This window comes from Myxocyprinus asiaticus, chromosome 28 (genome assembly GCF_019703515.2).
Source record: "Myxocyprinus asiaticus isolate MX2 ecotype Aquarium Trade chromosome 28, UBuf_Myxa_2, whole genome shotgun sequence".
Classification (NCBI taxonomy): Eukaryota; Metazoa; Chordata; class Actinopteri; order Cypriniformes; family Catostomidae; genus Myxocyprinus; species Myxocyprinus asiaticus.
In genome coordinates, this window is record NC_059371.1 from 14,224,280 (window position 1) to 14,240,902 (window position 16,623).

The 16,623-nt window shown below is 35.4% G+C and overlaps 1 protein-coding gene across 1 annotated transcript; it reads right to left on the reverse strand.

Moving 5' to 3' along the window:
- Window positions 1-4,350: 4,350 nt before the first annotated feature.
- LOC127419121 (40S ribosomal protein S21-like) lies at window positions 4,351-6,301 on the reverse strand. The gene is made up of 6 exons (XM_051660263.1): window positions 6,242-6,301; window positions 5,738-5,819; window positions 5,175-5,238; window positions 4,988-5,059; window positions 4,803-4,858; window positions 4,351-4,414 (listed from the first exon to the last, which is right to left on the reverse strand). Exons 2-6 carry the CDS (start codon window positions 5,785-5,787, stop codon window positions 4,405-4,407), a joined length of 252 nt encoding a protein of 83 aa, XP_051516223.1. The 5' UTR covers window positions 5,788-5,819; window positions 6,242-6,301; the 3' UTR covers window positions 4,351-4,404.
- Between the last annotated feature and the right edge of the window lie 10,322 nt (window positions 6,302-16,623).

The window sequence follows — 16,623 nt, forward strand, 5'->3', positions numbered from 1 at the left end:
AAAGACCGGCGATAAAGCAGAGCATAGGCGGTGTTGTCACGTGTTACCTGTTGCTTTTCTGGTCAGAATTGACTCATAACTGTCATTTATGATTACAAGATGAACGTTTTGTAAATAATAATAATTATTATTATTTATATGGAGGATTTCCATTATGTTAGGTACAATTCTTGGAATTAATATGATATGAATATAAATGGCAACACGTTTAATAGTATACATTTGTCAAATAAGACAAAAAAGATTTCTAGCCCCCGCGCGCCCCCTGGAGGACGATCACCATGTGCGAGACACTCCGGGTTTTGGAACGTTTGCAGGGTAAACTTCGACAGCGGTGAATGGGAGTCAATGGGAGTTCACAGTTCTCTTACCCATTTGCTCCAAGACCAAAAGAAAAATTCCACTCTTACGTTTTAAGGACATTCCAAAAGAGGAAAAAAAATAGAGAGCGGTGGATTAAGACCGTATAATAGGAGAAGATGCCAAATTTACTGTCACTCTCTCAGCAGCTGTAATAGAAACCCCCTCGCAGCTGTGGTAATTTGTTTTTTTAAAAATAATTCCAGGGTAATATAACACAAAGCGTAATGTTATAAATTTACACTCAATATTTTAAAAATGTATAATATAAAAAAGTTTGCTAGATTTACGCTGATAAATAAGGCGGAAACGCGTCATCACAGTCTGTGAAAAAAGTCTATTGAACAAGCAGCATTCCAATGACAGTCAGTCAGAAGCGCGAGTTGCACAGAAAAGTGTGTGTAAGCTCGCCGTGGCCTCTACCGGACGGAGGACCACCCTGTCATCACTTCGTTTAATATAAGTGAAGCGATGCCAAAATGTTCAAGTCCCCAAACTGTGTACTCGGCTCAGCTTGAGTAAATCTTTTTATAAACTGCTGTTGGTCTACCTTTATAAGCAAGTTGAAACTGTTTGAAGTCTGTACTCTTGCCGACCCCGCCTGGCTATGATTTTATTGCACTAAACACAAATCGTGCAACGTGCTAATTTTTGATGCTCAATCATGAGTTATTATTAGCAAAGGCCGATATGAACAGTTAATATATACTAAGTAAATACAGCACAGTACAAATGTCCTAAACACCACCATTTATTTTATGTATTTAAATATTAAATGGATAATTTGGAGGCCATGAATAAAAAATTCCTTTTCTACTTTAATTACTTTCAAAACCACTCTGAACTTTTATCCTCATAATGTAAACACAGTGCTTAAGGAGCCTTGCATATTGTTGACCGCTACATTACTCACACTACCTGAACGGTTTAAGTTACATTAAACCTCAAATTTAGAATTAACCAACAGAACTGCGAGGATAATCTTTACCAATAGAAACTGGTACAACCATTTCAGCAATTAATGAGCATAGCACTTTGAATCAGATGCAATCCTATACTTTAAAAGACTAGAGATGTGTCACAGTGGTCGACTAATTGACTACTTATCCAACAACGGACTAGTCGATTACTGGGGTCGACTACTAACATAAAATTACTTGAGAGACACAACTTCTTGGAGAACATTTTTGCTTGATTATAGTTTGCTGTGCTTAAAAGTGAATAACAGGTAACACAGTAAAAACCCTCTGCAAGAAGTTTCATCCCTTTAATGGTTTAAAGGGATCATTCACCCAAAACTTCTCATCATTTACTCACCCTCATGCCATCCCAGATGTGAATGACTTTCTTCTACTGAACACAAATTACGTTTTTTTTTAGAAGAATATCTCAACGCTGTAGATCCTCACAATGCAAGTGAATGGATGCCAAAAATTTTAAGCTCCAAAAATCACACAAAGCAGCATAAAAGTAATCCATAGGACTCCAGTGGTTAAATCAATGTCTCCAGAAGCGATTTGATAGGTGAGGGTGAGAAACAGGCAGTGCTCGAATTGAGGGGGAGCTGGGGGAATCCGGGACCCCCTATAAGGCATTAGGGACCCCCATAAGAAGTAAAAAATAGACTTAGGGGGGTCCTCAAGATACTTATATTTGAGTAAAGATAATAATGACAAATCTGATTAAATTCATGCAGTGGATCCGGTAAATTTAGTGAATTAATTATTTACAATAATTTATATTAAGTTTGTTTATAGGCTAGTTGTCATGGCTCTTTAAAATGTAAACGCCCCAGCCCACATCTAAAGACTGCTAAGCGCATGACATCGCTGACATGACTGCTTGCTTGGCGCTGCTCCGGTGAAGCTAACTTTAGCTAAAAAATGGAGAATAATAAACCTCCACTCGCAGTCGGGATGAGAAAGCTTCTTACTGACTTTTTTGAGGGGTAATTTTCTCTCTCTCTATATCTTTCTACTATATCTATCCACTCTAATCGGGGCTTTTGTATTCCTTGCATGAATTGGAAACATTTAGGCTTACTCATTTTTCATTATTAATAGGCCTGGTTCTACAGGGGTACTAGAAGCCTTTATTTTGGTAACACATTATACATACATTTTTTGCGTATATACAGTGAAATTTATTTGTTTTCACATATCCCAGCTAAGCTTGGGTCAGAGTGCAGGGTCAGCCATGATACGGCGTCCCTGGAGCAGACAGGGTCAAGGGCCTTGCTCAAGGGCCCAACAGTGGCATCTTGGTGGTGCTGGGGCTTGAACCCCTGACCTTCTGGTCAATAACTCAGAGCCTTAACCGCTGAGCGACCACTGCTAGAGATCACAATGAAGATGGGTGACAGCTTTTTAGTGATTATAAAGGGAGCGCTCATTGTGCACTTTCTATGCTATATATAATCCATTCAGAATTTGTATAAAACTTGTTTTCATGCTGCCAAGAGGAGGGCCAACAGCCATATACACGCTACAAAGTTTCGGGAATTACATCCACATATAAATATGGGGTTCACTCTTGAAATAGCAATGACTGCCATTGATAACCACAGCATTGTTTGTTCCTGAATAAAGCATCCTTTTTGACTGAAACAGTTGAATAGTCTGCTGACTGACTCACTCATAACAGTCCCTTGCCGCCACCTACTGACGTAACATGTAACTGCACTGAGATCATTGAAAAATATACCAACACTAACACACAGACTGGACTTAGATAAGTGTTTTCTATGAGTACTGTTTACATTGAAAAAGGGACTTTCCTTGTTTGATTACTGACTGTTATTTCTCGATTTTCCTAGAATATTCACTCAGCTACTTCAAAGTTATATTTTGGAACTACTACATTTATTCCTACCTGCATTGAGAAACATGTTATGTTCAGTTCTCCATTTCAGTTGTGGGCAAAGAGACTGAGTTTATACCTAGCCTGAGTATGCATTTCTGTCTTGAGTTTCATTCCTCATTTGAGATTTTCATTATCCCTGCTTCTGAAGAAATTTGATGCTTACCAGTGATACTTACCTGTCCTGAGTTCTGTTCTAATCGAAGGAGATGTTGATGATACTAGCCAGTGAATACTAACCTGTCATGAGTTTTGGTTTATGTCTTCACTCACTGGTTCCTGAAATTACCTTGATGGCTGTTATGGATGAATGCTGAGTTGACTTTTGAGAATCTCCTGCGGACATGCCTATGTTAAACTTATGAACTATTCTAAAGACTGTATCCTGTTTGCCCAGTTGTCCTGCACTCTTTGAATAAAGCTCCCGCACCTGGGTTCATCATACCTAATCTCCTCTCTATAATATCATTACAGCCTGATAGTATTTTGCCATCCGTTTTAAGTAATAAAAAAGGTCCTTAAACAGGTCCTTTTGAAGTTACTGACTGCTCCTTTATCACTGCTTTTTGAGACATTATGAAATAATTATTCATGTGCCACTGCTGAATCTGACAGTGATACCATCCAGTGAGTCTGGAAGCCATCTGATTATTTTCTACTGTTTTTGAGACATTTCAATGTATTTTGAAGTCACATGCTTTTACGGGTGCCTTATATGTAGTCCCCTGGTATAACTGCCTGCCATAGTTGCCCTTTTGGCTCTGCTGCTTTGTTACCCTCTAAATCCAGTATTACTTGGAGTAAGCCATTTAAAAGAAGAATAGTAGCTTCTCTCTCTGTTATATAACATTGGACTGAAAATGTATATATTCTTTATCAAACACAAAAGCCTGTTCTTTTATGTAAGCCTGTTTTTAATAAATAGTATATAGTTATGCATATTATGATCAAATAAATATATTGTATATTTTGTATAAATTGTATATTGTGAATGTAACAGAGCCTAATTAAACATTATCATCCTTAACATCAACTAGTCGTTCAAACAACAGACTGGTCGTTAAATGAAAATTGGTAGTTTTGCACATCCCTATAAAAGACACACATTCACAGACACACACAAAAAAAGAGTTCAAATTAACTTTTTTATTTTTACAAAGAAACTTCAGGAGCCCATCCTTAAACTCAAATGTTCCTGTAAAGAGAGAACCGAGAGAAACATTAGAGAGGAGCATAATCAGCATCCAACTGCAACAAATCCACTGATTTACACAGTTCCCCCATGCAAGTCTACAAATATACAAATCAAATGAACAAATGTTGATATTCAGTGACTATTGGGACAGCTGTAATTAAAAGACTGCACCATCAAAAAGCTCTTCAAAATCACTTTAGTAAAGTTTCCTGAGGATGTGTCAATATGAAGTGCTAACTAGGACAAATTAATCTTGCATTATGTGTAAGGTGTGTCTTACATGAACTCAATGTCTGTTACATACACATTAGGCATTTCATACACCATTTATTCCACATGGAAAGATCATGGAAAATCAAAACCAGGAAGTGCACTAACAGAAGCTTACTTTGCTACAATGCTGTCCTTCTTTGCGAGCCTCAGGAGAGAATCATCAGCTTCACCCTGTAGATGACAATGCCAATTATTGCCTTGATCAAAGCAGCGGTGACTGCATTTGTGCTTTCAAGCTTATATCAATGCGGTACAAATTTCAAACCCTTAACATCCCACGTATGACACATTCGTGCATACCATTCTACGGATAGCTCCACAGATGGCATAGGTCTTGAACTGTCCATTGAACCTGCCTGTTGCCCTGTCCACCTATGAAAAACAGACAAGATCATTTATATTCACTACTGAGGGTTTTTTGATTGTTTTGTTTTTTGGTTAAATTATGCACAATCCTTAGTTTGAAACAGTCCAACTATTGTCAAACCTCAGCAATGTTGAGCTGGATAGAGGCATGGTCTTTGGCACCAATGATTCTGTTGCTAGCAGAGCTGGGGAAAAAAAAAAAAAAAAAAGTTTAGTATTCCCAACTATTATTACTGTACAAAGAGCAAACAATGTGCTCAACATGTTAATACAAAAACAAATCTCATAAGCTATGCACAATCATAACAAGAAATTATTATTATCAGGGATCTTAATAAGAAATAATAGACAGAATTAATTTGTTTTAAAAGTTTATCCATAAAACTGCATTTTGTCTCCAATTTTAAAGGCTAAATCAATATTTAAACTGCTTTTTTGACATTGAAAGCATCACACAGCAATGAACACCAGCAGAGAGCAACAGACAAGTCAGCTTCTGCATTCACCTGCAACTTATTACATTCGCCAACAGCCAATACTCAACGGTTTATATTCATTATAGACATTAAAAAAAAATAAATAAAAAAAAAATAATGAGGGAAACACCAGGCAAAATCTGCATGGTTAAACGTACCTACCGGCCCAATGAAAGACACTGTAAATCAGTGCTCCATTCAGACTCACCATTTACGGGGGACGTACAGGTCCACGAATTCACCAGCGTCGTTCTGCATCTTGAGTTTACTTGACTGTTAATCAGCTCAAACTGCGCATTAAACAAAGGTATCAATCACTTTTTCAATCCAAAGCAGCAGATTTACACAAGCTCACATACAACTCCTTTTAACAAGCCGGTGACAAAAAGTTTCACAGGACCATATAATCGTCTGCAACGACGATTATTTAAACAAGAGACAGATAACACAAACATAGACTTGGAATAAATAATCCATAAGGAGCTGTGAGGTGATTTGAGTGGCCACGATGAGCGCTTTACTAGCACATGTAGCATGCATGCGCTGCCGTCACATTTACAATAAAAGCGCTAAACTAACGGATTATTCAGTGAATGTCTGGCGTACACAACATAGAGTGCTTAAGTGAAGAAACTGGCTGAGGAAAACTTCGTGATGTGGCTTAAAAACATTGAAAAATACAACCGTAAACTAGAGCTTATAGTGTTCTTACCGCTTATCACAAAAGGCCGACGCGGAAAGGAAGGAGAAAGAGACCGGAAGTGATGTTATTAGAGCGACAAGAAACGAGCGTGTGCCCTTCTTTTAAAGGTGCATTCAGTTATTTTTTTCCTCAATCAAAAGGTTTTACTACTAAAGAAATGAATTGTAATTTTGAAACATATTTATAAAAACATGATCACTCAGATGAGATGAGGACTCCAGTCATATCAGTAACCATAAAAAAGCTGTTTTATTCTACATGGAGAGGGTCCCCTCATGGGGGGCTGCCATGTTAGGATCACATGATTCTCACATTCCATTCATGTCTGATGTGGGATATTCCTACTTGATACCTCTTGATATCTCTGACCATAAAGGAATACCATTGGAAAATGACATTTAAGGAAACAAAACTGCAACACTCCTGTTAGTTTAGAAGGGTTCGACTGTCACCAGAGATGTCTCCTAACAACCAAATTTATAAATAATGCCGCAACGCTCGCTTTTGTGCTACAGGTGTACGAGTATCAAAAGAGAGGATCATTAACCATGTTTTATACTCCTGTTTCTGCAGGCGTTTGTTAAACAAGCTTTAATGTCATGTGTTGGAACTTTGACTCATGGATGGATATTATATAATAAAAGTGAATGTTTATCACTTACTTTGTATATCTCCCTGGGTGCCGACATTTTTGTGAGACATCACGTGCCTGCATCTCAGCGAGATCGAGTTGAGAGTTTCCAAATTGGAATTTCGACTTCAAGTGCTGTTCCATGGCACTTTTCCTAGTTGGAAGTTGGAAAATTCAACTTTCCGAGTTGAATGGATGCAGCATAAATCGCAGTTGCTGCCCGGTTATTGGACACTTTCACTCATGGATTATATTAATCATGGTTGACTGATACATACATTGAAATCTGTAACTGAAAACTATTGAGTTTAACCCTAACAAGGGCAAGTATATAAAGGTACCTCTGAAAATGAATTCATTGCTATTTTCCGGAACATTAGGGCCCACATAATATATTTCCATGTTTTTTTCTAAAACAATGCTTTTATTTTAAATGTGTCCTCAGTTTTTGCTGGGACCCTTTTTGCTATTTATTCTTTATTTTTATTTTTTTTTTGCACAAAAATTGGACCGACTCACTCATTGCTCCTCTCCAAATCTTCTTCAATGGATACAAAAAACTTTTTATGATGCTGACCTTAGGAGTAATTGTACAGTAAGTCCAAGATGACAAACAAAAAAATTACTTGGTGCACCTTCAACAGAATATATGAATATATTATATTAAAATGTATATAAATGTAGAAGGAAAACAGCTAAGTCGCTGTTTCTTTTAAGTTTTGCATCAGTTTTAATAGCCTTTTCGATTTGTTTGATTTTTATTATTATTATTTGTTAGTTCACAAAGCTTTGTGGTCACAATGAATGTTTGAAAGTACAGACATTTCATACACTTTCTCAATAATATAAGACTGTAAAAAAAAAAACTACATAGCAGGTCTACAGTATATACAAGCATCAGAAAAATGTTTAAAATAGGTTTTGATAAAGTATAGCAAGTCATTTGGCAAAGCACTTCTTGACATTTTGTCAATATACAGCCATCTACGACCTTCATGCGCTACCAAGCGTGCAATCTATTTGCATTGATGATGCTAATGATTGATGCCCCATTTTAAATCAAGTCCCGTAAAGTAAATTTCAAGTTACTCTGTCATTAACACAAGTGACAGCAAAAAACAAAACAAAAAACAATAATAATAATAATAATAATAATAATAATAAATATATATATATATATATATATATATATATATATATATATATATATATATATATATATATATATACAGTACTGTGCGAATGTTAGGCACTTAATACATTTGTCTTAAGATGGTTATTTATATCTTCAGCTTTAGTGTGTCAATAGGAAATATAAATGTCAGACTCCCAAACATTACTTTTACAAATAGAATAGAAGAACAGGGAGCCCTGCAACAGATGGCATGACCCCCACAAAGCCTTCCACTGAACATCGTGTCAGATTACATAAAGAGACAGAAGCAATTGAGATAGCCAAAATAGATAGAAGAACTGTGGTGAATTCTCCAAGAAGCTTGGAACATCCTATCTGCCAACAACCAAGAAAAACTGTGTCCAGGTGAACCTAGGAGAATTGGTGCTGTTTTAAAGGCAAAGGTGGTCACATCGAATATTGATTTAGCTTTTTAATGTTCACTGGACTTTGTATGACATAAAAACTATTTATGGCATTATTTTTTAAGACATCCTCACTATGCAACATTTTTCACAAGTACCTGAAACTTTTGCACAGTACTGTATATATTATTAAATAAGCATCACAATATGTTACAATAATGTCTGAAATTATCACTAAGATTTTTATATCATTAAGATGAATCAATGAGGTCTTAATGTAATAAACTTGCATATATTTCTGGCTAGAAATTTAAACTTAATTTTAGCACCACTCAGTGGACATGTTGTGCCCAGATTGCTTTCATTTGAAACAGCAGAATACAGTGAATATTAATTCAATATGAATACCTCAACTTTATTTTTTTATTTTTTTAATTAACAGATTTTGATATCATTACTGTTTATTTCCAATGTCCAATGAGAATATAAATGGCAATTATTTAATTTGGGATACAACATGTTGCCTTAATCATTTCTCACTTACCTTTTTTTTTCTCACAAAGTATAAACTGGGTTAATACATTAACATTTATACAGTATCTGCCTTCATATTTTTTAAACTGGGGTCCTTCGTAAAGGGATCATCTTTTTTTTTTTATGGTCACTGGCATCAAAAGGCTTGCAGCCCCCCTACCTCTCTGGGTCAGGTACACTAATAGCAAGCTGTTTGTTTTTATGTAGCGTATGCAAAGCAATAGATACTGTGGCTCCGATATAGCCATCAGCTCTAACCATGTTGAATATTCCTAACATGAAGAGAATCGTTTCCTTGTAGGGATTCCCTTACTGTGGGAGATCCCTCCCAAAGTGGGTGACAGAAACGCTGGTCACAAAGAGGATCTCCTTCACCCACACCAGAAAGGAATTTCCCTCTTATGGCTCACATAATTGTAAGCTTTCCACATACTGTATATGACCACCTTAGTAGGCCTGCTATTCCACACCTGCTCTGTTTGTTTTATGCACCACAGACGCCAGCTTGTAAAACCTGTGGCAAAATGCCATTACAAGAGTCTGTGGGATGTGAGATGTGTTGGTTATGTTAACAACTTGTGGATACTCATGGCCATGGACCCTCCCGAATAAATGACAAAAATCCATAACTTAAAAAAACGTGTTTTATCGAGATCCTTGTTGTCACTGCATCTCATTCTCTATATTCACACAAAGATCGAAAAAGTATGTAACATCTAAATTGTTCAAATTCTATCTAGTTTGTCTTTAAAAATGCCTGTGATGTAGAAAGCACAAATGGGAATGGAAATAATCAAATTCCAAATTTAATGCGTTTTCAATTACATATCATTAGAGAATCATGTTGAGCAATAATATTTTTTTATAGACCGCACAAAAGCTCATTTGCCTTTGAGCATCGTCGCTGTCAGCACAGCATTGTTGCTCTTTGTTTTTGTCATGTTCAGTTTACAGGGAGAAAAAGAGAAAGTGCCTTTGAAGGTCTCTATTCCTTCATGGCCATGTTACAGTAGGGTGGAAATGATAAATAACGTTTGTGTGCTGCTGCTGTTTGTCCCACGCACATTTGTAGGAAATAGGTTAGTGGATTACCCCCATGTAATCAAAATAAAATTTTGTCACTTTTAGCCCATGCCTATTAGCTTTAATGGAATAGTTCATTCAAAAATGAAAATTCTCTCATTACTTTCTCACCCTCATGCCATCCCAGAAGTGAATGACTTTTTTTCTTCAGCAGAACACAAAGATTTTTAGAAGAATATTTCAGCTCTGTATGTCAACACAATGCAAGTCAATGGTGACCAAAAAGCACAAAAAGGCAGCATAAAAGTAATCCATACAACACCATTAGTTAAATCCTTGTCTTCTGAAGAGATCTAATCGATTTTGGGTGAAGGGAAAATTCTTGACATCACAAAGCGGCTGAGAAATTTTGTCTAATCAAATGCTTTCTAGAACGAGAATTGTTCAGTTCTGTGGAAAAGTGGTTGGACTCTTTGTTGAGATCGCTTCTCAGTTTCCCTGGCTAAACACCGGCTCTGGCATGAGAAGCAGCACAGTGGAAGTGACTTTGCTGGGCTGCAATGTAAACTAAAGCCTATTGGCTATACTGTAATCCATGAGCCGTTTGACATGCCCCGCCCCAACTTCATGTTTCAGTAGGAAATACATCAACAGACCAAAAAAAAAAAAAAAAACTGCCCTCGTCAAAGCATTTCACAGGAATATAGGTGCTTGTCTTGTGAGAGCAGCAATAATACAGATAAAAATGATCCTTAATATTTTATTAAAGAAATTTCAGTTTTTGGTTAATGCAAACTCGATGTCAGGTTGGGGAGGTGGGCTTCCCCATCTTAGACTTGGTTCCTTCCTCATCTAACATCTTAGGGAGTTTGTCCTTGCTACTTTTGCCTTTGGCTTGTATGTAAGGCACTATTTTTCTATTTTCTTGAAAGTTGCTTTGGAACTATATGTATTGTGAAAACATCATTCAAATAAAATTGAATTAAATGAACATACACATAATTTGCTACATGTCAGAAGTAGGTAGTTTTAGGACCATTCTTGTTATAGAGAGCATTTTATTAGACAAAATGAGTGCAGTATGAGTCATCAATGATTTTGGTAGGCAGTTCTGTAAGAGAGACAATTTTAAATGCGTATATTAGCTAAGAATGACTTTTGTTGACGTTTAGAAGTGCACTAGCATATTTGTGGCCTTAAAGTTAACAGACATGAACTTAATAGCACAAATCTCTAATTTTAGTAAACTTTTTTCATTGACAAATGTGAATTATGCTTTGGCCTGTACAGTACTTTTGTCATTAAAGTTGCTGTTTTTTTTAATGACATGACAAGCAGAAAATGTTGATATTCTATGAAAATATAATTGAATTAAGTGCCGGGAAACATGGCAGAGTCTTAGATTTTCCTTGTGCTCTGCCCCGGAAGTGTCTCAGGCCCCTACCCTGATAAAAGACAACCAATTGGCCACCCTAAAAATCGAAATGCCCCCCCACCACCAAAGACTGCATCCTAGTACTGCCCATGCCATGAAATATCAAACCTGTCTCTGTGACAGTGCTAGTATCTATAAAAAAAAAAAAAAAAAAAATGTCTGCAGTCAGTTTGACGGTTGTTAGTTTGAGAATGATGCTTTGCTACATTGGCTTTTCACAAATAACGGCACAGTACAAGGTCAGTGTAACTGTACAGGTTTGCTTATTTAGTGGCTAAGTCTGACAGAAGTTCTAGAACTATTGAAATCCCTTACAGCACCTTCAAAATAAACATCTTTGCAATCAGTTAAACACTTTTCTTATAAACAATTTATTAAATGCAGCTGTGCACAACATGCAAAAGACAAAAGATAGCTATTTCAAGTGTATAGAAAAGAAAGGATTTGATGAAGGAAAAGTGTGTCTCAGTAAAGAAGGCACATTTTCTGAAATAAATATAGACTGATCACATGAAAATTATGTGAATGTTGCAGCAATTTTGCAATATGAAATTTTGGTTCATTACATGTATTGCTGCAGTTTCGAGTTCAAATGACCCCTGTGTGGCGCAAAAAGCAAGTTAAAAAAGTTTTTAAGGTCTAGAAATGCTCTATGGTGTTTTAAATGAACAAAACCTCCCTAACCTAAACCTTTAACGTTTACCTAACCAATAGTGTCATAAAAAGAAAATGTGAGATGATAAAACATTAACCTTTCTAGTTTTAAACAAACAAAACCGATATCCCTACCCTAAACCCTACACCTAAACCTAAATGATAGATGCTTCTATGACACTTCTGCTCACATGTCAACTTGTACCCTGGTCTTACACATTCAAAGAGCAGTGCTCTATCAGTTGAGCTACCACACAACTTAGTCATATTGGAAAAAGCTTGCCAATGAAGTTGGTTATGTAATGCAATCATTAAAATGTGTCTTCTTTCAAATCAAGCCTTACGGTAAAAGTGCTTCAGTGTCATAAGATAGTAACAAAGTGAAAAATACTACCGTTTTACTTGTGATTTGTGTGAAAGTGAATGAAAGTCGTTGTTGTAGCACCTCTAGTGTTCATTTACCAGAAAACTGCTTCGATATCTAGAAAGAGAGACCAGGTCCCTATGATACCAAGTTGCAAATGTGGACTATAAGCCATGATTTCATTATATTTTGAGTGAGAACAAGACAAAGGTATTGAATAGCAAAATAGAAAATTCCAATTAAATGTTTCCATTATAGTTTTTTTAGTGTCCTCCATATTTAGAAATCAGAGTTGCTCTGTACATTCACAGTTAAAACATATTTATGCATTTTTTAAATGTCACAATATATGTGATATAGGTGTATCGTGGTAGAGGACTATTGTAAACATCACATAAAGCAATTCACACAAAGTTCAAAGTCCATGTTGATATTCATGCTTTTCTATTTTTTAAAGATATTTCTTTGATGCATGTGCACAGTCAACATATAATCCTCCTTAGAGAGCCTGAAGGTGCCATTGCTGCATTGATGTCCTCTAACAAATTTTATTCAGATTTTGATTTTTTGCATGCACTTTAAGTCCAGAGCACGATGACTTATCACATAAAGCATACAAAATTGACATTGGAATCCTGTCCATATCCTTAGTATATCTAAAAAGAGAAAAGTTCATGACATACACATATTTTAGGAACACACTGCACAAAAAAGCTATCTATCTATCTATCTATCTATCTATCTATCTATCTATCTATCTATCTATCTATCTATCTATCTATCTATCTATCTATCTATCTATCTATATACTGTAAATATATCAAGTAGAAGGCATTATGTAACTCACCAGTAATTGTCACGGTCCTGTCAACTTGTCAGGTTGGGTTTCTGTCTGATGGGACGGTGGCATTATTGTCCTGTCTCGTGTTTTGTGTACGTTCTTTGTGTGAGCACACGGGTCCGGTTGGTAGTGACCGCCATACGCGAGTTACCGCTGTGTGCTCTCCGGTGATGTCACGGTCCTGTCACCTTGTCAGGTTGGATTTTTTCTGACGAGGACTGTGGCATCATTGTCCCCTGTTTGTTTTGGTCATAGCGTGCTTACGTTTTGCCCTCATGTGTTTCAGGTGCAGCTGGCACGCAGAATCAGCTTTTCCATGGGAACCCTGATTGTTTCCATGAGAATGCTGATCATGCCAACTTTCAGCTGTGAGTGGCACCTGCCCCTTGTTTGAAAAGTAAGAAAATAAATAAAAGTGAGTATAGAAAGAAAGATTGAAAGAAAGAATGAAAAGTAAGAAAAGAAAGAAAATAAAAGTGAGTAAAAGTATAGAAAGAAAGAAATGGTAAGAAAAGGTAAGAAGGTCAATAAATAAATAAATAAATAATAAAAATAATAATACAACATTCTGTGGTATAAAGAGCAGTTCAAAGAACCAGTAAGGCATTTCTGAGGACAGCTTGAAAACAAACTTCATGTAAGCTGACATGACCATTCAAAACGTGTGTGTTTTGCCGAAATAAATGTTTTGCAAACAACATATAAAAATGTTATTAAATTTTAGAATATGTTTGACGAATCACCAGTGCCTGATTGGTCAAAAACATTGGTGGAACACTAGCACACTTGCATCTTTGTGTCCAACATTCAAAACACTACATGTGAGAACCAGCTCTGTTGGGGTTTTTCAGCAGGGTAAACAAAAACACTTAGCATGAAAGCTTACAATTATGTGAGCCATAAGAGGGAAATTCCTTTCTGGTGTGGGTGAAGGAGATCCTCTTTGTGACCAGCGTTTCTGTCATTCACTTTGGGAGGGATCTCCCACAGTAAGGGAATCCCTACAAGGAAACGATTCTCTTCATGTTAGGAATATTCAACATGGTTAGAGCTGATGGCTATATCGGAGCCACAGTATCTATTGCTTTGCATACGCTACATAAAAACAAACAGCTTGCCATTAGTGTACCTGACCCAGAGAGGTAGGGGGGCTGCAAGCCTTTTGATGCCAGTGACCATAAAAAAAAAAAGATGATCCCTTTACGAAGGACCCCAGTTTAAAAAATATGAAGGCAGATACTGTATAAATGTTAATGTATTAACCCAGTTTATACTTTGTAAGAAAAAAAAAGGTAAGTGAGAAATGATTAAGGCAACATGTTGTATCCCAAATTAAATAATTGCCATTTATATTCTCATTGGACATTGGAAATAAACAGTAATGATATCAAAATCTGTTAATTAAAAAAAAAAAAATAAAGTTGAGGTATTCATATTGAATTAATATTCACTGTATTCTGCTGTTTCAAATGAAAGCAATCTGGGCACAACATGTCCACTGAGTGGTGCTAAAATTAAGTTTAAATTTCTAGCCAGAAATATATGCAAGTTTATTACATTAAGACCTCATTGATTCATCTTAATGATATAAAAATCTTAGTGATAATTTCAGACATTATAGTAACATATTGTGATGCTTATTTAATAATATATACAGTACTGTGCAAAAGTTTCAGGTACTTGTGAAAAATGTTGCATAGTGAGGATGTCTTAAAAAATAATGCCATAAATAGTTTTTATGTCATACAAAGTCCAGTGAACATTAAAAAGCTAAATCAATATTCGATGTGACCACCTTTGCCTTTAAAACAGCACCAATTCTCCTAGGTTCACCTGGACACAGTTTTTCTTGGTTGTTGGCAGATAGGATATTCCAAGCTTCTTGAAGAATTCATCACAGTTATTCTATCTATTTAGTCTGTCTCAATTGCTTCTGTCTTTTTATGTAATCTGACACGATGTTCAGTGGAAGGCTTTGTGGGGGTCATGCCATCTGTTGCAGGGCTCCCTGTTCTTCTATTCTATTTGTAAAAGTAATGTTTGGGAGTCTGACATTTATATTTCCTATTGACACACTAAAGCTGAAGATATAAATAACCATCTTAAGACAAATGTATTAAGTGCCTAACATTCGCACAGTACTGTATATATATATATATATATATATATATATATATATATATATATATATATATATATATATATATATATTATTATTATTATTATTATTATTGTTTTTTGTTTTGTTTTTTGCTGTCACTGGTGTTAATGACAGAGTAACTTGAAATCATTATGATTTTTTTATTATCTGCTGGCAGTTGAATGATAACACTCAGTACTGTAAAAGTTTTTAGTGCAGGTTCATGTTTACTAACTGCACTTATACAATAATGTATTATTATAATATTAATAAATGCAATTACTATTCTGTTCTATTATATATACAGTATACTGTACATACATTATTTGTATATATACTGTGTAAATACAATAATAAGGTAAAAAATAAATTAGAAGCAGGAAGAGAGAAAACACATTTACATCAGCTGGTGTGAGCAAATTCTTTCTATTTTATTTACATTTAACAGCAGTACTTTTCTAAAGTATTTACTTTGCAACTGTGTTACAGTAATACATTTTCCTTCGAAATTCTCTATAATGTTAAAATGAAAGTAGTCAGCTTCAGAATTACATAACATATTCTACTATTACAAATTATATTACACTTACAAAACATCCCAAAACATTACATCATTCCTCATAAGCTGTTCAATTCAAACAATGCTCCCAATTTTTTTTTAATTTAATGTAAACATTTTCTTTTCTTTTTTTGAGGGACAAACAGATAGAGGTTGACAGTGTCTGTGGTGTCCTACTTCTTAAGAAAAATAGTAGCAAGAAGATCTGATTTCTGAAGTCCTTTCTCCCAGAAACTGTTTTATATACTCAATCAGTTCAGTACTTTTAAATTAATATTGATACAATATACTTATAAGTATATTATGATATACTTTCAGTGAAAACTTCAAAAAATCCCTGTCCCCCATATTTACAAACCGGAGGTGATCTTTACATTCACATTTCAAAATATTTTCAATGCATTTGTTTAGATTTTACTATATCACAGTTTTTTTTTTTTTTTTTTTTTTTCAAAGTAAAAAATACAGAAACATAAAACTGAATATGAAACAGAGTGACCTAAACACACCTAGATATTTGATTTAGCATAACAAATGTGATCAGGCAACATGTACTCCAATTATTCATAGTGTTAATAGGGCCTGTCTTCAAAAAACCGTTCACTTCTACAAGAGTATTTGACCAAACCTAATAACAAAAATACAGTCTTATTTCACACAAAACATAAAGG

Excerpts from the sequence above, each read along its gene's own strand:
- LOC127419121 (XM_051660263.1), bottom strand. The coding sequence starts at position 5,787 with ATGCAGAACGACGCTGGTGAATTCGTGGACCTGTACGTCCCCCGTAAA. Across the intron at positions 5,239-5,737 it reads CTGTACGTCCCCCGTAAATG|CTCTGCTAGCAACAGAATCA; the intron begins GTGAGTCTGAAT and ends TTTTTTCCCCAG. Across the intron at positions 4,859-4,987 it reads GTGGAGCTATCCGTAGAATG|GGTGAAGCTGATGATTCTCT; the intron begins GTATGCACGAAT and ends TGTCATCTACAG.